The sequence below is a fragment of the Octopus sinensis genome, linkage group LG2 (genome assembly GCF_006345805.1).
Source record: "Octopus sinensis linkage group LG2, ASM634580v1, whole genome shotgun sequence".
Taxonomy (NCBI): domain Eukaryota; kingdom Metazoa; phylum Mollusca; class Cephalopoda; order Octopoda; family Octopodidae; genus Octopus; species Octopus sinensis.
In genome coordinates this window covers 115,653,063-115,680,560 of record NC_042998.1, presented here as the reverse complement: position 1 = coordinate 115,680,560, position 27,498 = coordinate 115,653,063, and the positions used below count along the sequence as shown (strand labels likewise).

The 27,498-nt window shown below is 34.1% G+C and overlaps 1 protein-coding gene across 2 annotated transcripts in view; it reads left to right on the top strand.

Moving 5' to 3' along the window:
* LOC115232558 (A disintegrin and metalloproteinase with thrombospondin motifs 20-like) overlaps positions 1–27,498 on the top strand; it is a 178,774-nt gene that overhangs the window by 116,347 nt on the left and 34,929 nt on the right. For both annotated transcript variants that reach the window (XR_004997235.1, XM_029802511.2), the window contains exons 5-9: positions 4,049–4,178; positions 6,931–7,014; positions 14,921–15,084; positions 17,143–17,503; positions 23,580–23,642. Coding sequence is in view for 1 of the 2 variants with exons in the window: in XM_029802511.2 (XP_029658371.1) it covers positions 4,049–4,178; positions 6,931–7,014; positions 14,921–15,084; positions 17,143–17,503; positions 23,580–23,642 (802 nt within the window). In the remaining variant the exon portion in view is untranslated. The remainder of the gene's footprint in view (positions 1–4,048; positions 4,179–6,930; positions 7,015–14,920; positions 15,085–17,142; positions 17,504–23,579; positions 23,643–27,498) is intronic.

Below are 27,498 nucleotides of genomic sequence, written 5' to 3'. Positions count from 1 at the left end.
GTTGCACAAACACACAGATACACAGATATGTTGCCGTTTATAGATAGAAAGATATTGGAAGAGAAGGGTTAGGATCTGGAAATTTTAGAATGAAATGATAAAGGAGGAGTCAATAAGACTAAAAGTCAAATGAATAGAGTCAGAAGAAATATGAGAGAAGAGAAAGGGAAAGTAACTCAAGGTAGATATTGAAGAGAGACGGTGTGTCATTGATTAAGTCATGAATAGTGACGATAGGACTTAGACAAATGAACAACCGACTGATATTTTAACCAACACACTATACAAACTATCGATGAGTTAGTTGGTTAAATATTTTACTGATTGACTAACAATAAAATATTGAATTTGAACCAGTGCATGTATTTATTATCATTGGTGTAATGGCCCTCCCACGACACAATTATGAAATTTTATTACATTTCTCATAGTAAATACGGCAGAACGATGGACGACATGACGACAGAACAATGAATAAAACGATTGCCCGTAAAGAGATATCCTCTCTCCTTGCGTTCAGATTTGAAAATAACTTCTATATTTCTTCAGTTGTTGCTGTTGTGATTTAAAGCCAAATCATTCGTAAGTGTGCCGATTTATGATTAGAAGCATTCCATGCATCAGTGAACATTCCAAAGTTTCTTTTGGTAATATCTAGAAATCCATTACCTAATGTGATTTTTCGATTATTTAAGGAAGTAAAGTGTGGTGGTTTAAAGAAACTTTAGCAATAATTTCTAACAGCTCCAGCAATCAAGTAGGGTCTTTGTGATTTGCTCTTTCCAAGGTTAAAAAAAAAGTTTTAATATATTTAATGTAGTTAAGGCGGTGAGAAGGCAGAGTTGTTAGCACGCCGCTCAAAATGTTTCAGTGGCATTTCTTCCGGCTTTACGTTCTGTGTTAAAATTCTGGTTGGAATAATTATTATTGATTTCATTTCAAATTTTGGCACCAGGCCAGCGATTTTAGGTGAGGAGATACGACGGTTACATTGACCCAAGTTCTCAGCTGATAGTTATTTTATCTATGCCGAAAGGATGAAATGCAAAGTTGACCACGGTGGAATTTGAACTCAGAACGTAGAAAGGGACGAAATGCTGCTAAGCATTTTCCTCAACGCGAAAACGATTCTGCCATCTCACCGCCTTAGTATAGATAATTATTATTAAGTTCATTAAATTTCAGTGAGTTGAGAGAAACGTTAGCATATCGTACAAAAGGCTTAGGAGCATTGCTTCCGGCTCCTCATGTACTGAGTTCAAATACCGCCAAGGTCGAGTTTGCCTGTCATCCTTTCGGAGTCGATAAAATAAAGAGCCAGCTAAGTACTGGGAGTCGATGCAGTCGACTAACCCACTAACTCTAAAGTTGCTGACCTTGTACTCAAATTAGAAAGAAATACTATTATGTTTCTATCATAAAGTCTATCTCTTAAACTGCGTAGTTTTCAGAATAAATCTTACAACATTATTTACGAGAAGTCGATATACAAAATCAATAATAATAATTCATGGGCTATAGGCACAAGGCTGGAAATTTCGTGGAGGAGGGGACTAGTTGATTGCATCAACCCCAGAATTTCACTGGTACTAAATTTATCGACCCCGAAAGGATAAAAGGTAAAGTCGAACTTGGCGGCACTTGAAATCAGAACGTAAAGGCGGATGAAATGCCGCTAAGCATGTGGCCCAACGTGCTAAAGCTTCTGCGACCTCACCGCGTTAATGATAATAATGATGATAATAATAATACTAATAATAAATCTCCAGGAAAGGATAAAATTCCTAACACCTGGTTGAATGTCTTCCTAGAGATGTCATGTACTGCTAACAGAATTTTACAACAATGTTTTGGGAGGGTGTCATGCTCATTCATACTGGTTCTTTAATTTTCAGTCATTCAATCATGATTTGATGTTTTAAATTCTCTAGTTCAGCTGGGTCAATTTATATGTGACTTTCTTCATCTACTTACATAATAATAATAATAATAATAATAATAATAATAATAATGATAATAATAAATCTAATGCTGAACAAACCTACCTAAATGAAGAGAGATGCACCCTGAAGTAAGATCTTACATAGATAGTAGCAAACTTGCCAATGTCAGAAGAAACATGAAAAAGAAATTACAAACTGAATTACAGATTGACCAAATTAAACAATCAGTACGGGATAAAAGGGAGGAAGTTGCAGCTAAAGAAGATACTACAGAGGAAATAATTATAGACCAACCCAGGCCTGATGAAAATGCAGTAATGATAGAAAGAGTCAATGTAACTAATAAGCAAAGTTAAATATTCTCTGAATCAACCACAAACATCAAGGCAGATGAAAATGTAAATAGATGAAGAAAGTCACATATAAATTGACCTAGGTGAACTAGAAAATCTAAAACATCAAATCATGATTGAATGGGTGGAAATTAAAGAGACCAATAAGAAATTAAAGAGACCAGTCAAAATTATCGTCATGCTGAATAAAGATCCGCATTATATCCATCTTCTGTTGCTTTTATCAACTACATATATATATATATATATATATATATATATATATATATATAACATTATTGGTGAATTGAAGAAATGGAGCTGAACGCAGATTAATAAAACGATTTCTGTTCAATCTGCGTTCAACTCCATTTCTTCAATTCACCAATAATGTTTTAATTTCAATTATCCGCACCAACGCACGGTTGCAACGCCAGATGGTTGTACCTCCAACCGTGCTGTTTGCTGCTGTGATTTTTGCTACTAAGGTATCGGTTAAACTTTTGATTAATCTACTACAAGATTATTCATCTTTCTATTTCACATAATTATATATATATATATATATATATATATATGTTCACACGCACACACACGCACGCACGCACGCACACACACACACACACACACACACACAGATTGTTGATGCCATAAGAAGCATTTATAAACTTTCTAGAGTACCTGAACATTTTTTTATATTTTAGTACAGTAGATTCCAAATCAACTGAAACTGTAATATAAACGTGTAAATACTACGTTGAAAATCTTTTTCTGTTCATTAAGCCTTATGTACTTCGAGATACATGTTCCTATATATATTGACTGGAATTCAATTATTTCGCAATGACGTATTCAGCATGCTCCCGTCCGAATAACCACAAATGATAGTAACGTGTCATATCCAAGAGAATATTAGTCGTATTCTATTGGGAAAAGACCCTCTTCGGTCATAAATGACCACGGGAGTGCCCCTAGAAAGTTACCCTTCGAGGCACAAGTCCGGGTAAGTTTGTTTATGAAAGACCAGCAGTCGCCCATGCATACCAGTCTCCCCTTTCCACACCACCGATGTTATCCAAGAGAAAGGCAAAGGCTGATACAGGTTTGCACCTGTGACGTCGCAACTCATTTCTGCAGATGAGTGAACTGGAGCAACGTGAAATAGTGTCTTGCTCAAGAACAGAGCACAACAGACAGTCGAGTCTGGTAATCGAATTCAGTACCTCGTTATTGTGAGGCCGATGCTCTAACCACTGAGCCATGTGCTTTCACTACCCGATTAATACAATTCGAAAAATTAATTGTTAATACATCATAGCTTTAGTATGTATTATACCTTTAGACAAGTTGGCGCTTCACCTTCAATGAATTTATACAAAAGTTCATTTGTAATGTATTTCTGAAGAGATTTGTTTTTGTTGTTTGTTGTAGTCATAACTATGATCTATCAAATCTATGATCAAACATTTTGCAGCTTTAAGTCTTTTGTGTTTTGTTTAGCGGATCAGTTTCAAAGACGGTTCAGTACTGTTTGAGTGCGAACAGGTTACTATCATTTGCAAGTTGATTTACGACATAAAAGTTCCTTCAGTAAGGATAAGGGTATCCTTACTGAATCAGTAGAATATCGAACACTTTATAATATTTTTTTTGTCTTGTGTTATGTATTTAATGAATGATTGATTTTTAATAAAAAAAAAATATGAGCAAGATTAAATCTTTCTTTTTCTCAGTACGATCTTTTAAAAGTTGTTTAACTTTATTCACGAACAGAAAGTTGGCTGCGATAACCATTTGAACTCACGTCAAAAGGTTGATATGTGTGGAATATGTGGTGGCCAAAACGACACTTGCCGAAAAATTGAAGGAAGGTATGCCGAACGTTTACCAGTTCCACGAGATGGTAAGGTCTTTATGTATCCATATACTTTTTTTATTATCATTAGCTGTAACGTACCGTTAACAAAATCAGTCCGTCCACGCTAATAATTTACTGTGGTTTCTTTAGACGGTTTTTGATAGATGCAAATCAAAAGAGATTGCTACATTCTTGTTTAAGTCTCTTCCACTTCTTAAAGATTGTTACTGCGATTGGTTTTTAAAAAGTTTTCACAGCGCAGCATGGTCTATTCAACAAGAAAAGGAAAAGAAAACACAAATGAATTTCAGTCCTTTATCTTCTGAGCTCGGAAGGTTTAAAGGTGAAGCTGACCGCGGCAGTACTTGAATTTAGAACGCAAAATTCTGGAACACTAATCCCGAGAGATTTCTACTCTGCTCTAATGATTCTGATAATGGACCACTCACGCATAATTCTGACTATGATATATAGTTGTTCCTTACGTGTGTTAGGTACTGGGGCAGTTATATGCAGAAGCTGTAGAGCACCGGATAAATGAATTACAACATTTATGATATTTAGTCTACCAACCCTTTACAATCTATATTCAGATGTCACTCTGGTGGTCTTCATCTCTCATTTGTCCAGATTTGATATAATGACTACCAGTGAATTATTGAACGTTTCTTGTCGAACAACCGAACTCTTACTCGGAATATTAAGGTTTAAATGGCTGAGTATTTTCAGATCGAATCTACGTGACACTCAGCTACGGGGTTGGGTCCTTGAATTACTTGTACTCTACAGAAATAAAAATGAATCAATTTCAATACAGGATTGGTAATCATTTATCACTGAAAGGGTGAAACACGATGATGACCTCGACCAAATTTGAATTCAGTGTGCAGAAAGTTGAACAATAACCGCCTCTACTCGAGATGCTAATGGCGCTGTCAGTTTGGTGCTTCCCGTTAAATAGATCTTATACCAATTCTGTCTGAATTAGAAACAAAATTTATGTATTAATTTAATTTTTCATTTACATGTGTGTTTAGGTATGCGTGTATGTACTCACAAAATACAGAAAAAATCGAATGTTTTATAATTTCGCTTGCTATGACAAATTTCTGGTTTTGATACCATTTTCACTTCACCTTGTGCAAAGTGAATAATTCATGGTGGACAGAATCTATGTTGAAATTATTCGGATGGACTACAACTGTTATCCCCATTTGCATTGACCTTGTTTCATGATTACGATAAGGGTATCTATATCAGTGGAATGATGGTCGTCTCTCGTAGTCCGAGAAAGACAGTTCTGCAATTTCTTGCTGAACAACCTGGACAGATCATTTGTTTATAATCATCAAACGTTAGTGCGATACGTTATTTCACTGTCTCCATTTAATTGAGGTTGTTTCAATAGGGACACGTGTACCACATATCAGCTGTCGAAATGAGCAACGTCAAATGAAGTGTCTTACTCATAGATCACAACGCACTACCCGATCAAGGAATCAAAACTACGAACATGCGATTGTCAGTACAACACCCAAACCGCTTGGCCACGCGCCCTCACTGCCACTGGAATGCTCATCCGCTTACATGATAATCAAATAAGTAGTTCTATTTATCGATCAACCTCAGCCCATACCGTCGAAATCGATACGAGTTTCACTGATAAATCTCAATATTTTAGAGAGATGAGGAAAAGAGAAATGACCGTGTTTGAACCAGAGCCAGAATTACTAACGAAGTAAATGAAGTAGAATTAATTAAACTTTACGCTGGAGAGCAACTAGCTAAATGTCGTAGTTGATCAAGTTAGCTTTGATCAAGCAGATCTCTTATCAAAGGTGTTCAACCTGTAATCAGAATGCCTTTCATTTCTTTTCCTGGCGTTATGTATACTTTATCTAAGTCTACATTATTTAATTACTTCCGTATGGTGTCACGTTCGGAAGACTTGGTTGCTATTTCTGGCATTTAGAGGCTCACTTGAGGTCATACGGCTTCTCTGTTTTTATACAGTGCTTGTCTACTGTTGACATCTATTTTATACTATTCAAGACTGGCGTCTATCATTTAAATCGCTGGTGTCGACCATTTATAACTCCTACTATGGAGAACATAGAAATGAAATATGTGATATTCACACATTTCTCAAGAGCGTTAGTGACGTACATTGAGTGAAATAGTTTCATCCGGAGAGGAAATCCATCGTGAGACCTGCATTCATTAACAACATACCTTACGTAGCACAAGTAATATATCTCCTAATATGAAGTAGTCAACTACTATGAAGTAGTCAACACAACGTACTTACCAAATAAGGTATGTGTGTGTGCGTGTGTGTATGTCTCCATGTGTGCGTGTGTTAATGTGTGTGGGTGTGTGGATGTGAGTGTTTGTGCGTGTAGAGGCATGTGCGCGTGTGTGTATACACACACACACATATATATTGTACATTTATATCTATATATTTGTATGTATGCATGTATGTGTGTATCTAGTTATCTATCTATCTATTTATCTATCTGTCTGTCTATCTACCTATATGTGTGTGCATGTGTGTTTGTGTAATCATACTATTATGCTCACACACGCACGCTACACATGCATAACACATATATCATATATAGACATATATATATACATATATATACATATATATACATATACATACATACATACATACATACATACATACATACATACATACATACAACTATGCATACATATCAGCCTAAGCTATATGTTATTTAGTATTTCTTTATTTTCTGACGTTTTCATGTCTTTCTCGTTTACCCTTCAGATAACAATGGTTACAATGAAATGTTTGAATTACCAGCTGGTGCCACTGAACTTTCAGTTGAAGAGACAAGCCGAAATTTCTTAGGTACCACGCAATGTTTTTCACTTTTCGTCTCTTTTTCTTCTTTTTTCATTTTTTTTCATTTTTTTTTCATTTTTTTTTCTTCTCTTACATACAAAATATTACATTTTTCTATATCTGAAATACCAAGATTTGATAATTTAAATTTATCATATAATATCTGGCTTCAACTCCTTATATTAAAAGCTTGGCTATTATTTTTTACGCGCATTTTCTCTCAAACCCGCCTCTCTTTCTTCCTCTCTCTCACTCCCTATCTCTCTTCACATACACATAAGTATATCTGTATGTATGTTTGCATGTTTGTACGTATGTGTGTATACATATGCACACGCATATGCGACATTATCTCAACTGAATATTTATACGTACATGTACATGTGCATAAATGGATTCGCTGTCGATCTCGACGATGTTCGTATATGTAATAGTGTGTGTATTTACACACACACACACATGTATATACATCATACTTACAGATACTCACGCATGTATCTATAGATGTGCATATATGTATGTGTTTGTGTTTGTGGGGGAATGGGTGTGCGTGAGCTAGTGCGCAATTCAATCATGTATTTATCGCATAAGCGATCTTCGAGTTTAATTTTTTTCTATTATTACTTCTTTCTATTTCCTTATTAATCCTTCATGTTTAGTGTAGAACAATGCTATTTCTAAATATATTAACTCATTAACAATTCAAGACCCAGCTCAACTTCATCACGAAACCTTGGAAATAATGGCACACAGTTTACTCTTTTTGCTGTATATCACAAATACTCAAGAGAATATTTGCATCCAATATAATCTCCAACGCTGGATTGAAAACTTATACAACGTATAAGTCATGTGAGATATCAAGAAATATTTTATTTGCAATGTCTCTAAGTGATATATCCTGGTTTATATTTTCTTATTACTAAAGATAGGTTATTCATATTATTTTGGAGGAATTTTGTATGAAACTTCAACGCTGTCAACTGAAGTTTTAATGTAATTTAATCTTGTTATAAGTTGCAAAGGTTTTGCGAAGAAAATACATGATCAGCCGGCAAGAAAGTATCGGATTTGTGCTAGATGTAAAAATGGTTTGAGTCACGGAGTTTACAATATGCATCTTTACATTGAAATTTACATATTAAATTTGTAGTTTGGGGCACAGTCTGTAGTACGTTTATCGTTTCTGTAATATATGATGTTACACTGTAGGTATGAGTTTGTGGACAGAAGTATTATGTGTTGTGTCCTAAGTATGCGTGTGTGTATCTATCTATCTATCTATCTATCTATCTATCTATCTATCTATCTATCTATATATCTATCTATCTATCTATCTATCTAACTATCTATATATATACACACACACACACACTCACACACACACACATATATATATATATATATATATATATATATATGTATGTATACACACATATATATACATAAATGTACATGTGTGTCTACATAGACAGACAAACAGACAGATAGATAGATAGATAGATAGATAGATAGATAGATAGATAGATAGATAGATAGATAGATAGAAAGATAGATAGATAGATAGATAGATAGATTGTTAGACAGACAGACAGATCGACAGACAGTCTCTTGAAGCCCGTATGCATACGTAGAGATCAAAGAGTAAAAGTTTGTAGGCACTTATGCGCTATTTGTGAAATAAGGTTATTATTTATATAGGGCACTCATTGCCAACAACGTGCCATTTACTTTTTGTTTGGCACTCACGAAATTTTAGCATTTTTTCTTTTCTTTACTTTTTTTGTTTTTGAAGGTTTACTTTGGCCATATTGTTTATCATCGGGGATGTTTTTGACAGCAAATAAGAGCCATTTTTTATATTTTTGCTGAGGTTGAATTATTCTGTGTCGTTGTGGTTGAATTATTAGATGTGTCATTGATATCAACCATTTTGTGATGTGGTTCTTTGAGAAGTTAATGTGATTGATTCTCTCGGATTGTTTAGATGTTGTTGTTCTTCTTCTCTTGTTGTTCTTCTCGACTAGCAAGAACGACAAAATCTGATACTATCTCTTTATGTCAGTTTTAAATACAACAACACAAAAACACAAAAATATTTTTAATTGCATAAAAAATAACTTTGATGATACACAAGAACGAGCGCAGCAGAGCGCAAAAATATCTCCGACAGCCAGCAAATGAAGTAATGCCAGCTATAGTTCGACAAAGTGGAAGACGGTACGCTATAATCAAAAAGAATTCATCGTTCTTATTTATCAGTGAATGAACTAATTAAAACTAATTAAATATTATTGAAGATTGAAATGTTTTAGATCAGCAACTTTATTTTATACTAATTTTAATCAATAAAGTTAATGCCATCATAATCTAAATTAGCAAGTTATAAACGACTTAAATCTGTAGTAGGATAAAATCTTCCTCAAAAAGATTAAAATGATTGACAAGTGGTCATTTATTTCCTAATAGCTAGTATAAACCTCACTGGAACGTTAGAACAAGAAATGGTGGACTTTAGAATTGACACACAAAAAGCGAAAGTGTCTTAATTTGAAGACTTCCATTCGTGAATGCCTTCATTGTTGAACGCTGTAATTTTTATTGTTGCTTTTTTTTTTGTAGTGAATGGTGAGATAATTTTTGCAACAAATATGTATACACGTTAATGTGTTGAAGTATGCCTCTCAATTGCATGGTCATAATGGTCTCGTTGAATTTCCATTAAAAGAGAGGAGTAGTAGTCAAGCTAATGAAACGAACCACTTGAATAAATAAAGGGACATCGGTTTGATTTTCGTCCACAGCAGCATTGTTGAAAAACATTTAAGTGGGAAATATTTTCAAGTAAAATATCAATGTGTAATATACGAGGAAAATATTGAATAGTGTAATTGTTGTGGCTTTTATTTATTTATAAGTATTTGTCAACTTCCATGTAGTCAAGATTCGTTCCACTATTAAAATTAATTATGCCATGTAATCAAATATTTTCAGACCAGTAAAAAATAAATCCTCAAATTATTTCATAGTGCGTTCATTGTAGCTTGGAGATGTTTATCTAGACCTTCATTAAGATAACAAGTGTTTATTTGAATATTGATATTTCAGTTCGCAACAGGAAAATTTTAAAATGAAAGTGTCGTTAATAATGATGTAAATATTTGTAATCTGGAGTTATCTCGCCCAATGAACAGTTCGAAAAGTGCTTAAGATTCGAATAAAGTTTCTCTCAAGCGAAGAAGTAAAAACTGGAAGAATAGTTGTTGAAGGAAGTAACAAATGGTTTGAATAAGTGAATTGGGATTGCTGTCTTTCTTATTTATTGTTTATGCGCCCTGGTAAAATTAATATAGCCATACTAATTCAGCTATAGATGAATATAAAAACAGAATTTACGAAGTGACTCATGACATTAAAAAACAATTCTGGTAATTTCGAAACTACAGAATTTTCATCTAGCTGAAACAAATTTACGTGACAATGAATTTTGATATTAGCCTGCTTGCATTATTCAGATACCTGCTAAGAAGTTTTAGAAGAGTCTCTAATTACAAAGCAATGGTAAATTAATACAAAAGTTTCTGCACTTGATAGAGCAATTACAGATTAAACACCTTGTTAATAAGTAATTAACATTTCGTTAGTACTAAGATATTCGCTTCACAAATTTTAATGCATGGGCAACTGCTGAAGCAATAACTATGAGTTATCGCCACCTTGAATTTATACAACATTTAAAACAAGTGGTTCTAGATAAATGAGTTCCATTGCTTTGCTCATCACTGAATTGCATGACGTCTCATGCTGCTGACTACATTAAGTTTTTCACAGCGTTATTAAATCTGTGAATAATGTAAAAGCTTGTTCATCGTATTGTCTTTTTTTACGTAAAATTAGCATGGAAATTTACAAGAATTTGAACATTCGCTACTAGATAACGACATACCACTCCTTTCTGGGAGAAATTGTCAGCAACGACTCTAGGATCACTGCAGGGCTATTTTTTTTATTAAGTTATGAGGTGAGAAACTACACAATGAGCTAGAACGCCAAAGGGTTGATATCGCTTATCATTTTGGCATCTTTAACAAATAAAATGAGATGAACATCAAGTTTTAGAGACGAAATATGAACCTTATTAAATAATGCAAAGTAATTACAATTTTTTTTTTATGTGTAAAATTACATTTACAAAAATAGCCTTGCGAGAGAGGAAACTTTCAGCAGTTATCGCGTATATAAATAATAAAAGAAGAGAATAATAGCGATAGGATATTAAATACAGATTTCATGTGTTACTTTCTCCTACTTCACTCTCTAAAAAATGATATGAAGATAAGATTATAAAACTTTCATGAATTGAATATACCTGAGTTGGCCATAAATTCGTTTCCTTTCAATGTACATTTTACTCATACAAAACTTACCTGAAGACTAATAAGACATAGAGAATAATTCTGAAACTCGGTTTCAGTAAAGCGGTTAAAGGTGCAGAATAAGCATCCAAAGTTTTCATATAAAATTAAATTGCTTTTACCCTCTATTTTCTAACCGATGGAAATTCAGCGTCGTATAGCAATCGCTAACTACGTAGTGAAATAGACTGCAAAATCCTTGACAGAAGAAACTCGAGACATTGTTTACCAGACACTGAATCCGATATTAAACAGTTAGTTGCTATTATAACATAAAATATTTTTTTTTGTTTTTGTTTTTTAATGGATTAAATTTCCTCGTTTTATTTTCTAATCAGTTCAGTTCATATTCATTTTTGAAAACTAACTTTGCATTTCAGTTACTAAAATTTTAATTACCTTTAAGTGTAAATATGTAGATAATAATGACTTTGAAGTTGCAAACAGTCCATTATATTTCTATAATTATTGAGCCAAATTTATTGCCAAATTTATTGGACACAGTTTATCAGCATTTATATAAAGTTGAAAGAAAGTTCTAAAGAAAACAGATTAATAGCCTCTGTCTTACAGAGAATAATCAACTCAATTCATTCTCAAAGCATAGGATCGTTGTACTCGACAATGCTAATGTTTTCTGCAACAACAACGCTCTACAAAATGCATATAGTCCACAACCCATCGAAACGCAGAGTAATGTTGCCGTTGCAGAATGAATGATACCGCTTATACTCTTACACGTGGCCTATCAACCAGATGCCAAGGCCTAGGAACATTCTGTGCTCAACTGTCAAAATTTGAAATATACCACCAGAAATAATCACCTTGAAACCTTTTCAGTCGGTGAGATATAAATATTCAAAAGCCGAGTGTACAGACACTTCTTTCATCGTGATTGAAGTGACCCTGTGATTAGTGAGTTAGAAATCTATAGGTCCACGTACACACACATACACACACACACACATACATACACACAAACTTATATATACGCATATGCACATAAACTCATGTGTGCATCATACATACACGCCTATACATTTATGTGCGTGTGTGTGTGTGTGTGTCAGTGTGTGTGCACTAATAATGTTATACACTAATAATGTTATACACGTATAACATCAACAATTATAAGCACCAGAGAGAAACCTGAAATAATGGTGATTTATGGATGAAGTCCCTTGTTACAACTGTTTATCATCTAGTACATTTAATTACGGACCGTCACTTATCAATCGCACCGTCAGAAATGAAGTGAACCAGTGATTCCCCTATTGAAAACCTGCAACCAAAGACGCTTTGAAGATTTGTGAAAGAAAATAAAGTCAGTGTCTGAAACACGCTGTACACATTTTAGCATCATTCTCACCACGACTTCACACATCTTCTATATATGAAAATATTAGTTCTTTGTCTGTTTTAAATAATTTTAGGTCTCCTTTACACGTTGGAGTGATTGCGTGTCCCTTCTGTTATCTAAGAAATTACTGAAGTTCGGAAGACCACATTTTCTTTATCGATGACTTCTATGGAAAATTTAAAACAAAATTCTTTTTTTTATTTTTATTTCTTCCTTTCTTTATATTTTCCGAAATTTTGTTTTAGTAAGTTATTTGGATTTACGCCAGACGAGGTATGAGTTATAGGAATAACAAAGTCTGTTACACAAAAAGCGAAATCAATAGAAATTTATTCACATATATGGCTACATAACAGCAATACAATTTCTTTCAATTAAGGTAGTTATCATAGCAGTGCAAAACATATTCAAATAGAGGTAGATAAGAGCCAGTAGTACAAAATTTTCAATACTTCACTTCACATATAGGCTGCGTTGTTTAGAAGTAGTTCTCTTCGCAACCAATCAACCCACGTGCTTTTGTGTTGGTCTTGCACTGCGTGTTGATGCTGCACCTCCCATACACATGCACACCTATATAGATACAAACAAATAAAAATACACTGTTGTTGATGTTGAAATTCCAATGAAGGAACGTTGGACCTAGGTTAGAAACCGGTTCTTTCTCTATTGGGAAAAAACTTGAAATAAACTGAATAATGACATACATACGCACACACGTATATATATATATATTATATATATATATATATATATATATATATATATATATATACGTAGTCATTTCAGATAAACAAATAATTCAAATAGATGAATAAAAAGAGGGGGAAAAAACGAGCGTGAGGAAGTGCACAAAAAAAGTCCAAAGATGGTAGTTGCATTGCTGAAGTATATGTGAGGTGAGGGAGGTGAGGGATGAAAATCGGTGAACGTCTGTTTATGTCTCGTACAAATTGGACAAATAAATCTAATAAAATAAGAATGAAGCAATATTAAATAAATGCTGACATCGATATGATCAAGTAAACCCTTGAAAATATTGCTACAGTATGGTTGCAGTCCAGAGTGGGGAGCCATTGAACGAATATAAGAACTGTGTAGATAAGCATATTAGTTCTATAGCGTACATCTAAATGCAGGCCATTTACATATATGCATAATATCACTTATGACAAAATAGTGCCAAATTGTCAAAGAGATGACAAAATAAAAAAAAATGCTCTAATGCTGGAAAAATGCCACCTTGATATTCTCCTTGGCATTTATCCCATTGTGAACTCTGAATGTGAGATGAAAAATATTTAGTTTTGACCATCCCATGCAACTACTTATACCTATTGTATATAAACGAATAAAATTAAAGATTTCAAACACTTAGGCCTATGTATTAAGAATAAGTTCGACACATACCTGCTGGTATGGTAGGGTCAACTGTGGCCGAATAGATGTGTGATGAAAGGCATTCGAGGCGTGACCATTCCGTCGTTTTTATTATTGAGATATAGAGCATCGAAGACTAGAGTGTAAAATCTATCCTTTGTTATTAAGACAGTATGATAGGAGTTCTGCTAATTCTAGTCGTTCAAAAAACCAAGAGGAGACATCGTTATTTACTTCAGTTTTACTTAATGTTTGTTAATCTTGGATCAGATGTATTGTTGCTTGGCCCCGGGTCAACTCAAATTGAGCAGGCTTATGATCAAAAGCTTTCCAGCAATGCCATTCCGTACTTTTTCTGGTAGAGTCTATTTAGTAGAACATTATCCACGTGAAGTATAGCTCACTTGGAGTCAAATATTTTTCGTCGTTGTTGTTGCTTAGCCCTAGTTTGTCCTTATCAAGGAAATCTATGGCCTGAACAAGACTTTCCAAGCATTATTATCATGTCTTCTTATAAGTCAGGGACAAATATCTCCAATGTATCATCCTTATTCAAAATAAATAGAATGTGATTTGAGGGAAACTTGGATGCTTTTCTAGCAAGTCAAACTATTAGGTCCTTCGAAACCACAGTCAAATATATAAATATGTAAAGGAAATGGGAACTGAGTGCGTGCCATATATAACGTTAATTGTTAATCCTTTGCAGTATTCTTATATTTTTCTTCTGATCTTTTCTACAATATATACATTAAAGCTTTGATGTCGGCAAACAAGACGTTTGAATTGAATGGAAACTATAACGTAGAATCTTCAGGAAGGAAAAATATTGCTGGAACAGAACTATTTTACGAACGTGATGGAAACAAGAACGAATCACTTCGAATAGTCGGTCCAACAAAGGAAAAAATCTATGTATTGGTAAGGTTGCAATTAGAATTATTATATACCTCTTTATATCTTGCATGTCGTTGTGTAGTTAGCCTGGAAAATGGAACGGAAACAGCGATGAATATCACGTTGAGTTCTATTAAAATTGTACAAACAGTTAAACCATTCACACAAACACACAGACAAACACACCCATACACAGAAACACACATGCACATACATACACACATGTGCAAACGCTCATATAATATTTATATGTATATAAATTTATATGAATACATCCACACACACAGATACCTATACATACATGCACAAGCGCAATAAATATATGCATATACCTTTACTTATAAATGAATACACATATATATATATTAATGTATGTATGTATATTTATATGTGTATATACATATATATATATGCATGTATGTATATATATATATATATATATATATAGGCACATATATGCACGCATACACACACTCACACACACACGGACACACACACACACATATGTATATAAGCAATTCGATATTATCGTTTCCACTTATTTTGATTGCTTTGTGTTACTTGCTAACCGCATCTAAATCCATTTGTCTTTCTTTCTCTCCCTCTCCCTCTCTTTCACACATATACACAAGCTATCTCTCTGTCTCTCCCTGCCATCTTTCCCTTCTCAGGCAAAACCGTGCATGTTATTTTGTGACTGAGAATGAATTGTAGCAGAGAGTTCTTAACTGCTCTGTGACTTGCGACTTAGAAGTTTGAAAGGTACTCTCTAGAAGTAGACCTACCCGAGAACATACAGCACAGACAACATTGCTAAATCGCAAGCATTGAGAGATAGTGGTATTAAACCTGTCAATTAGCTGAGTAGTTAGAGCATAGTACAAAATGCTTTGCGGTATTTGTTCCATCCCTCAGCCTTGTATGATCAAATATTGTCGCGGTCAAAATTTGGACTTGATAAAATAATATCCCAGTCAAAGGGCATGGCTTTGAACTGGTAGAATTGTAAGAATATTCTCCGAAATGTCTTGGAGTATTTCTCTATGCTCTTTACGTTCCGATTTCCTGAATGAAAGACTTAACCCGACCGATTTAACGTCTATATGAGCATTTAGTATAGTTTCGTGTGCTGCAAGTTGGTTACGATGAATGGTTTAAGAAAAACAATTATCTTTTTATCCACCTGCCTTGCTGCCCTAAAAATTGAAATGAGATACGCGAGTACTACTCTACATTCCCTGACAATTTGTTAAAAAAGTGGAGGCCGCGTATGAACAATCTATGCCGTGAACTTGTATTAGGTCGTTCAGTAACAACATAATTTTTCATACAAGGAATTCTTCTCGGTGTGAAATATTCGAAAACTCGGTGCTGCACAGAACGATACACCGCACTGTTCACATACATTGTTGTAATGCGGTCAGTACCACTTTCTATCTGCAAGGGGTTAACACCTTTATATATAAACAAGAAGAGCCACCGCAGCGGGATTGCATGTGGTTTAGGAGTTAACCATTACACACATGATCATAAGATTATGGTTTCGATTCCTGGACACTTCAACACGTGTTCTTGAGCAAAACAATTCGTTTCACGTTGGTCTAGTTGACTCATCTAACAAAAGTTAAAATCTTGCGACTGACCGGGTCCGTCCAGAGTGAGGGTAGTGTATACACAACAGAATACGGAAACTGGCCTTACTAACCTATGACTAATTTTCTTCCAAAAGGGCTTACTTGATAGAAGAGAATGCTTAAGGAGCTGTGCTGTGAGATTGAACCCGAAATTGCTCACCGGCAAAGTGAACGGCACACCTACACTATATGGATTCGATGTAACTGTCTGTCTGTTGGCTTCTCTCTCTCTCTCTTTCTTTCCCTGTTTCTCTCTCTCTCTATCTAGCTATCTCCCATTCTATCTCTCTCTCTCTTTCACACACACATTCACACACATTCACACATACTCACACACACTCACACACATGCACGCACTCACACACATACACCTTCTTTCATATACAAAACACCCTCTTCATTTCAGTAAGAAGTCAGGAAATAATACATTAGTTGTTCTTCTTTCTAGTTACTTTATAAAGAACACAACAAAGGACTCAACTATGAATATTGGATGCCAGATAATTCTTCACAAAATAAATATCCAACTCATCCACCTATCACGAGGAAAAATGGTTTGAAAGACCTTCGAAACCATCGAGAACGTTCACATTCGCAGATGATAAAAAATATACACTCAAGAATCAAGCAATTTTACAGAACATCTTCGCCAAGAAATGCTAACACTCAGTTCGATAGAAGACCATTGCCGAACGTAGCAAAAATCAAAAATCATAATTTGAAAAAGGCAGCCAAGAGGTCTTTCAAAGATGGAAGGAAAATTGATCGGAAATCAAAAACCTACAATTCAAGTAACAATCACAAGAAAGGTAAGGAAACAAATCCTACTTAGTTGTTATATTGGTGAGGATTTTATACAAAAGAAACGAGCATATATGCTTTACAGTAGATATAGGATAGAGGGATTTATATTATATATAAAACAGTCCTCCATCTAAGCAGTGTTCTATGAAAAACAGTTGTAAGATACTGACTGTTGTTGGTATTTACACTTAAGGCACTCAAGGTAATTATAGAACAGACCTAGGAAAAAAAAAGCATTTGACATGTGTCCATCTTGCCTAGTTTTCAGGAAGAGTGCATCTAGACTAGATTATTCGATTTGTTCTTGCTTTATTTTTAAAGATAGTTTGCGATGATATACACTTAACTGACTTTTCTATCAACTCGAATACCTGTCCAGAGGCCCTGTCGTTGGATCATAAACCATGTGCTTCAGTTTAGAATATCTGTTTAATACATACAGTCACACACACACATAAATAGATATTGCTAACTTTATTCATAAACTGTTTTCACTTGTATATAAACAAGATATATGCATACATAACTATATATTTACACATACATATACACTCATTTATATACATATTTACAGTTAGTTGCACATATAAAGAACTCGATGCTAATTACTGAGTAAGCAGAATGTATTCAATAATTTCTTACAAAACACAGATTCTTATCGCTGTTTAGAGCGTTTTTCAAAGATATGACATTTCTGTACTAAAGGTTTTAAATAACCAAAACAAATTCTATTTTGTTGGAATTCACTGAATAAATCTTGAATACTCTCCATTTAACATCATGTTGGTTTGCTAGTCGAATGTTTAATTTCACACACACACACACACACACACACACACACACACACACACATGTATATATGTTTATATTGATAATCGAGAATACGAAATAATTCTTGTATTTTATTTTATCTACGGTGAAACTCCCAGTCACGCATCTTGAGAAGACGCGTGGCTTAGTGGTTAGGGTATTCGACTCACGCTCAAAAGATTGGATTCAATACCTGGCGACACGTTGTGTCCTTGAGCAAGAAACTTTATTTCATATTGCTCCAGTTCACTCAACTGATAAAAATGAGTTGTACCTGTAATTCAAAGAGCCAGCTTTAAAATATTCTGCCTCACACTGAATCTCCTCGAGAACTACGCTAAGAGTACGCGTATTTGTGGTGTGCTAAGCCACTTGTACGTTAATTTCGAGCTGTTCCTTTGGTCCGATCAACTGGAACATTCATCGTCGTAATCGACGGAGAACCTGTTAAGAAGGTGAAATTCGAAACATAAATAATAGTACTCAGTTGTTATATTGGTGAGGATTTTATACAAAAGAAACGGGTATATATGCTTTACAGTAGATATAGGACATATATAGATATAGATATATTATGTTAAAATACAGCTTCGATACAAAAGTCGAAGGATACATGTGAGACTCGAAACCACATCTGTAAATATGATAGACGTTTTACCTTTGGACTAAATCTCTTCGAATTTCACTATCCATTTTAGAAACTTTACTGTTACCAATAGTAGAACGTCTGTTGTGTTTATAGGAGATGACGGTTCAAGTCCAACATGTAGCCTATGACTTTTTCTACCCTGGGGGTATTTTTACCCAATGCCTATTATTTGTGGGTTTAACTGCTTCGTTTTTCACCGTTCCAGAATATAGAGTTATTTCACATTCTTTCGAAGTTTGTAAATCCTTATCATGTCAACAACATACAATTCTTGCTGGTAAGCAGAGTGATTCTAATATGGATAGAGAAATTCAAAGGATTGCTTAGGTCCAATGGTAGAAATGAAAGCTCGAGTCCCGCGAGCAACTTGCGACTTCTACCATCCAAAGGAGCTATTATTTATAGCTTTATCTGTTTCGAGTTTCAGTGTTCCACAAACAAATTGTGTGTGTGTGTGGTGTTGTGCGTATGTGTAATGTGTATATGTGGTGTGTGTGTGTGTGTGTGTAATGTTGTGCGTATGTGTAATGTGTATATGTGGTGTGTGTGTGTGTGTGTGTGTGTGATTAAATAGGAATGGACGTTTCATCAGTGCGACATTGAACTTCCCCATTTTGGCTGGTCAGGCTGTAGTGATATAAAATTCATTTATATTCGAACCTATAATTTGGGAAGTCACATAATTTGAAAGAAATAACACGACTAGAAGTACATAATTATATTTGTGAGGAAAAGTCCGACATTGGTTATTTAGTGATGGGTACGTAGGTGTGACGTGAGTAGGGAAAACAAGAGTAAGAGTGACTGAAAGGAGAGATATGTGTAGGAAAACCGAAAGAAAGAAAAAGTGAAATGGAGACACAGCGATACGTCGTTAAACATATAATTTAACTCTGATTATCTCTGATCGTTAGATGTTTGACAAGCTCTGGAAATTGTTATACTGAAGTATCTCTGATGAATATAACAGTTATGAAGTATCTCTGATGAAGATTATATCAGTTTAACGGCTTACCTATTTAAAATACAATATAACCATAATATATTACGTTCTAAAGGTTCCTCAGCGAGTAATAATTATCAAAATACGCTTTGAACTTGAATGACAAATACACAACTTGAACATCAAATGGAAACCTTTGTACTGCAGAAAATCCTATAACCAATTGTTAAATGATTCAATGATTTACGCATCTGCAAGAATTTAGAAATCTTGCTTCACTTTTAAGGATATTCTGAGTTGAAATTCTAACTTTTACTCAATAAATTCAAAATACCATTTAGTCAGCATTAGAGTTACCTTTCCTGGCCCATAAATCGTAAATGTTTATAATTAGCTTTTATGTCACTAAATCTCATCATATTGTATATTATGCTCTCTCATTCTATCCTTCTACAGGTAACTCTATTACCCTTCAATTTCTAAAGTTTATTTATATACTGTGTGCAAAACTCTTCTCTCTTCCTCTATTTTTCCCAATACTATCGTTGTGTCATTTTTTTTGTCTTTCTATTTCTCTTTACGATCTAAATTCCTTTCGCTTTTTTCTTTGTCACTCTTTTCGCTTGTTTTTACTCTTTATGTTTCTTGTTATTTCTTTCTTTCCTTCATAGCCGGCACTGCTCATGCCTTACATATCCACTTTTCAATAACCCATAACAAACAATCCTTCACAAAAGCTCTTTCGAAATATATATCAGAACTACTTTTAAATACGAGTATTTTTATAACTTCACCATTTATATGCCCATATATTGATAGGCGTTCTATATATGATCAGTATAGCCTGACATGTTGTTACGCAGTGAACAAAGTCACATGAGAAGACCCAGCTTCTATTAAATTTCATATCGCTTTAAGTAGATCCTCCGTCAGTCTCGACGATGAGTCACTCAGTTGTTTGGTGACAAGAAGCAGCTATCGATTGAATTATATTCTAAGTGACTGAGTATTCCCACAGTTACTTATGACTTTGATATAAACCGAGGCTTTTTGAGATAATGAGCAGCGCATCGATGCTCTTCTAAACAGATTCTCATTTTCCTAATTCCATTCAAAAGTATTAGATCTACTCGAAGCTATGGTGGAATATATATGCAATAGACATTACCAAATGTCTTTGCAGTAGGATGGAATCCGAGATTTACAATGGCGAATCAAAGTTCTTAAGTACTCGGCGTTGCATGCCTCCTTATTTCGCTACACCACATATTGAGCAATTTTTCTGGAGTTTTCATATATTACCATAAATTCACACATATATTTGTACATATATACATATATACATACATTTTCCTTACTTGCATGATATATATATATATATATATATGTATGTGTGTGTGTGTGTATTTATGTATATATGTATATATATATATATATATTACTTTCGAGACAACTCACGTATATTACTTGGCATATCTATATGTCTTGGCAAAGACGCAATAAAAACAGCTTCGTACCCTTACAACTACTGTATCAATCTAAGGGAAACAAAGAAACTAACCGGCTTTATGAACCTCTGACAGCAGTATTCATCAATTCCCTTTCAGACTTTTATTCATATCAGCTAATGTATGTATGTCTGCGTGCAAACATACTTACAAGGAAACACATGCGCGTGCATACGCTTTCTCTCTCTCTCTCTCTCTCTCTCTCTCTCTCTCTCTCTCTCTCTCTCTCTCTCTCTCTCTCTCTCTTTATCTATATCTCTTTCAATCTCTCTTTCTCTTTATCTCTTCCGCCCTCTACCATACCCAAGTACATATTGTAGTATGGCAAGTGTTAACTTTTCCGTGACATAAAGTTTCAAGTCTCAAGCAAGAACTCTTCACATAATCATTAGACATATTTCAAATACAACTGCATAACAGACAAAAAAGGCTTTCTAAAATCAACTTCTTGTTGCGCATGCATGTACATCATATTGCAATGAAGCGTAAGTTTCTTGCGTCTGCGATATTGATAAATTCCCTTACATTAAATATTTAAATATGGATATGTCAAAATTTAAAATACAATTCTAAAAATTCAATATTTTGTGCATTTACCAATATATTTTTATAAATGCGGCTTGTTGTGCATCCAAGGCCGCGTGCTTTTGCAGAAGGCAAGAAGAAATTAATGTGTCTGCATTTGTAGAAAATTTATGAAAATTTACTTCACTTATACATTTAAATAGTTTTCTTTTTCAAATTAATTAGTATCATTTTCTGATACTAAATTGCAAAGGCTTAACACACTTTTATATAAATTGCAAAGGCTTAACACACTTTTATATTCATTCTAGAATATTAAAGTGGATCTTGAATTTTTGCTTCAAATTGCCGAAATTTCTAAATGTAGTTCAGTAGATCTTGGGGCATTACTTGTATTCTTCTCCATATTCGTGAAAGAAAATAAAGCTGTGACTGAAATAGCTTTATTTGAGGGCATGTATGGATACTCACACGAATCATATGCAGACACACGCGCGCATACCCACAAAATTATATTTATGTATATGTATGTGTGTGACTGTGTATTGTGTGCGCGCGCGTATATATATCGGAAAAAGCAGTACTCAATACCATATACTTATTTTGGATGAGTCTTCATCATACATATGTATGTGTGTAGGTATAGATGTATGTTTGTATGCATGTATATATGCACGCACGTATGCATATATGCATGTATCTATCTATTTATCTACCTATCTGTATATTATCTATGCATGTATGTGTGTATATGTGTATGTAGGTGTGTTTTCTAAAGATTTGTATTACCTCATTTGCCCAGCAATACTTTCATTGTCAGTGCGTGTTAATTATCTAAAATAACGAGAGAGCTTTGTGTGGTGCAGTACATAGATATATATAATGTGTGTGTGTGCGTATGTGGTCGTGTGTGTGTATGTGTGTGGGGGGTGTAATAAATGCATAGATATACACATACATACAAACAAACCGCATACATACATACATAATTACATACATACATACATATACATACATACATCAGCTTCCTTCCGAAGGAATTCTTCTCAAAAGATCCGTTTGATCGGACTGTTTTGTCCTACAGACCTATACAACATTTTGTGACAGATAGTAAATTAGAGAATAAATAAATAAACAACAAATTTCAAAATAACAGCAAAATAAAATGTGATTTTTATATTTGAATTACATATATATGTATTGAGAATATACAATTTCTATGTTAACTGGAATATGTGTATGTATACATATATATATATATATATATATATATATATATATATATATATATATATATATATATATATATATATATATATATACATAATACATATATATATATGGGTGTGTATGTACGTGTGTATTCTTCCATTGTCCTTATTTTCTTAAAGACTGATTTTGTACTTTTGTGTTTATTGATTTCACTAAAGCAATTTCCCTTGATACTTCTATTATTTTTTTTATTATATTTCTTATATAAAAACTTAACTTTTTTTTTCTTTTTTCTTTCTTTCTTTTTTTTTCTCAGAAAGATATCTAAGTGATGTTCCCTTTTCTTTTTTAATGTTTGTGATGTTTTAGGTTTTAGAAAACTGTTTTATTATTTTTTTTAATACTTATTCATTGTGTTCCATCATGTCTGGCAGCAAATTGTGGTTCATGCAAAAGAACTAAGAAGCGTAAAGAATTATTTTGCCAAGGTGCTTTTGGTAAGTGCTATTGAAATTTCTTTTGCTACGTTTCTGTTTTTGTATGTATTGTAACGTAGTGTATTGTAACGAAGAGGTTATTTTTTTTACATTTTTGTTAAAGCTTGCTGTTTTATTATTTCAAATTTTATATTACTTATACCTTTATTTTTGCTTCGTCAACTACCTCTCAGAAAGTATGTTCTTGTTTAGCATTCTTGAACGTATTAACCATTCCATTATTTTATTTAAAAACAATGAAAGAACTATGCTTGTATTCTTCCTATATCTTTAACATCTGACAAAATGTTTTTTTTTTTTTGATTTCTTTGATATTTCTATTGCAATTTCTTTTTCTAAAGTTCACCTTATGTTATTCAATTATCAATTGATGTTGCCCATGAGTCAACGAGGTTTTTCCAATGTGGTGGTAAACCAGCTAGAAATAGCGGCCAAACCTTCAGAGGAGAAAAAAATCCCACATGATAATATAGTTCTAAATACACTGTGATGACTGAAAAAAATAATACTCGGTGGGTACTGCCGGAGCGTTTCCCAGGAAGAGTGTAATCTAGGGCTAAACAGCAATTACGACACCACCATCGCCACCCCTACCACCACCACTGGTACCACCACCACCACTATCACCACCGCCAACTCGCCTACTAACACCATCAACAACAACACACTATCATGTAAACAGCCTCGTGTCTAGAAACATCAGCTAAACTTTCCTGAAAATTAGAAGTGCACATTTTTTCATGTAATCCTACATAAAGTGTGCTTGAATAAATGCGGCATTATCACGACTGTGAGGCATTTTGGGTGTAACTATGCTCGGGCAGGATAACATTCAACTGAACAAGAATAAGAAGTGATGAATTTGTGCACATCAAACTGCTTATTCAACACTAAGTAAATGTGATTAGTTTGCTTGATTCGATTTTGTTTCTCTTTGCCTCGCGTTATTTCACTTAAACATCAATAATATTATTGGGAAAAGCATGAATGTTACAACTCTTAGCAGCTATTTTACATGTTTTGTATAAGTTTAACTTGCTGAGTAGTGAATTGTTAATCCTGTATACTGAGTGGTTAGTGGAGGCGCAATGGCCCAGTGGTTAGGGCAGCGGACTCGCGGTCGGAGGATCGCGGTTTCGATTCCCAGACCGGGCATTGCGAGTGTTTATTGAGCGAAAACACCTAAAGCTCCACGAGGCTCCGACAGGGGGTGGTGGTGAACCCTGCTGTACTCTTTCACCACAACTTTCTCTCGCTCTTTCTTCCTGTTTCTCTTGTACCTGTATTTCAAAGGACCAGCCTTGTCACACTCTCTGTCACGCTGAATCACCTCGAGAACTACGTTAAGAGTACACGTGTCTGTGGAGTGCTCAGCCACTTGCACGTTAATATCACGAGCAAGCTGTTCCGTTGATCGTATCAGCTGGGACCCTCGTCGTCGCAACCGACGGAGTGCTCCTATACTGAGTGGTAATCTGCTTAACCATATGTACAGGGCGGTTTCATTTCCTGTTTGAAGGTATATCATTCACTCATAAACCACACAGTCCCTATACAAAGAAAACATTCTAAGTGTGATCCATATCACTTTTTTATTAACTTACACTTCCTATTAGAACATTTTCTCCCATTTCTGCGCATTGAAAAAATACAAATTTCCAATTAATTCGAAAAATATTTCTAAGCATATTCACTGGATTTCCTTTTCATCCATACACTGAATTCATATACAAACTATAAATACTAGAACACCGATACAATAAAAAGAGAGCAGTCGTTACATCTTTTTTAACTACATATATATCTGCCATCTCCGAAATGTATGTATGCACTTGGTGACTGCCATGTTATCAAATATCCTGTGCGAAACCTGTTAAGATTGACTGCAAAAGATATATAATATATGCATACATACATACATACATACATATCTTAAGACAAACACACACACACATATATACACACACAAAGATATATATGTCCGTATGTATATGTAAACACAAACACACCACACACAATCATGCACACACGCAAGCGCACACATACACAGAAATTGTTGCCACTATATCAAGCTTCGTTCACCTTTATTATTACCAAAAATAAGTAAAATCACAAGCATTCACTTCATTTTGGATAAAGCGAACTACAAACCGATGCCTGCGTCTATATTAAGCCACGCCTAGGTATTTTTACACTAATTACTCTAAATTACTGAATTCTCTAACTAGAACTTCGTGCTAGACAATAGTTTCAATATTTTTCTCCAGCCACAAGCAAAAAGGAACAAATTGCAGAAAAGTTACATAGTTAATGAACTTTTCTGTGAAATGATGTACCCCTATACAAAACACAGGCCTACAACTTGGAACACGCATAGACATACACACATACACACACATATATACATACGCACACATATGGATAATATACACATATTTTCAGACATATATATATATATATATACATGTACATACGCTTGTATGTACAAGTGTGTGTATATATATATGTATATATATATATATATATATATATATATATGCATACATAGATAGATAGATATACATACATATATATATATATATACATATATATATATAATATATATATATATATATATATATATATATATATATATATATATATATATATATATAGATATATATATATATATATATATATATATATATATATATATATATATATACTTACATATATTCATACATGCAAACATTCATAATATATATATATATATCTTTTAAACTAGGTTACGGGGAACGTTTTGAATATGCAAATATAGCTCGTATTCCATTATGTCAACCACAGCCTAATTATGCTGACTGATGAACCAGTTTTGGTGGGTTGAGTCGAGCTGTGCGTATAAAGTGTAAGATAAATATAGAAATAATAACAATAATCCTTGGATGGAAATTATAAACATTTAATGAATCGCTACACGCGTTTCAACAGATTTCATGTCTTTTAAGAGCACAGTCCGTATTCTTGGAATGATCAAAGTGTAGTCCGTAGTATACATGGGCATCGGGATGATCATCTTCACGGATTCATTTCTTCAAGCGATATAACATCAATGGATGTTTAATAGAGGGGTGTTTATTCCTTTTGAACAGTGCGAAGGTTGATTGAGTTATGCATGTATTTGTGTGTATTTGGTGGAGCGGATGGAAGGTGATGGAAAGAGATCTCATTTAAGGCATGACTATCTTCAATGAATTCTGAAGTAAACAGCTCAGCTGGTACACCCATCAGCTTTTGAGGTTATTGTCTGAATTGATAAATGATACTTTCCTAGGGTGATCTTTAAATTATTTTTGATGGTATAGTGTATAGCATCCTAAATATTAGATGGTTTGTTTATTTGTTTGTGTTTCTTCCTTGTTCTAGAAAATGCAAGGGTAGTTGATATTATTCCGTTTCAATTCTATCAAATTACCGAAACGATGTTTTGTTTTTATGTTTATATGCTATGAGCACCACAGAGTATCTATTTACCACGTTTTCCCTGAATGTAATAGGATTACAGGAGAAAGAAGAAAGAGGAACACTATTAGTAACTACGCTGGTAGAACGGAAACAAATAATATCTTATGTAACTGTAGACGTAAAGGAGAATTCAGATTTAACAGCAATTGCGTCATAAAGAATTTACTTTAGAAATTTGAGGTTAAGGCACTGGTGGCACTGGAGACCGGAGACACCATGAAATACCGTCTACATAACCATCATACTCTTTTACTTGTTTCAGCCATTTAACTGTGGCCATGCTGGAGCAAATCGACCCCAGGACTTATACTTTGTAAGCCTCTTTTGCCAAACCGCTACGTTACGGGGACGTAAA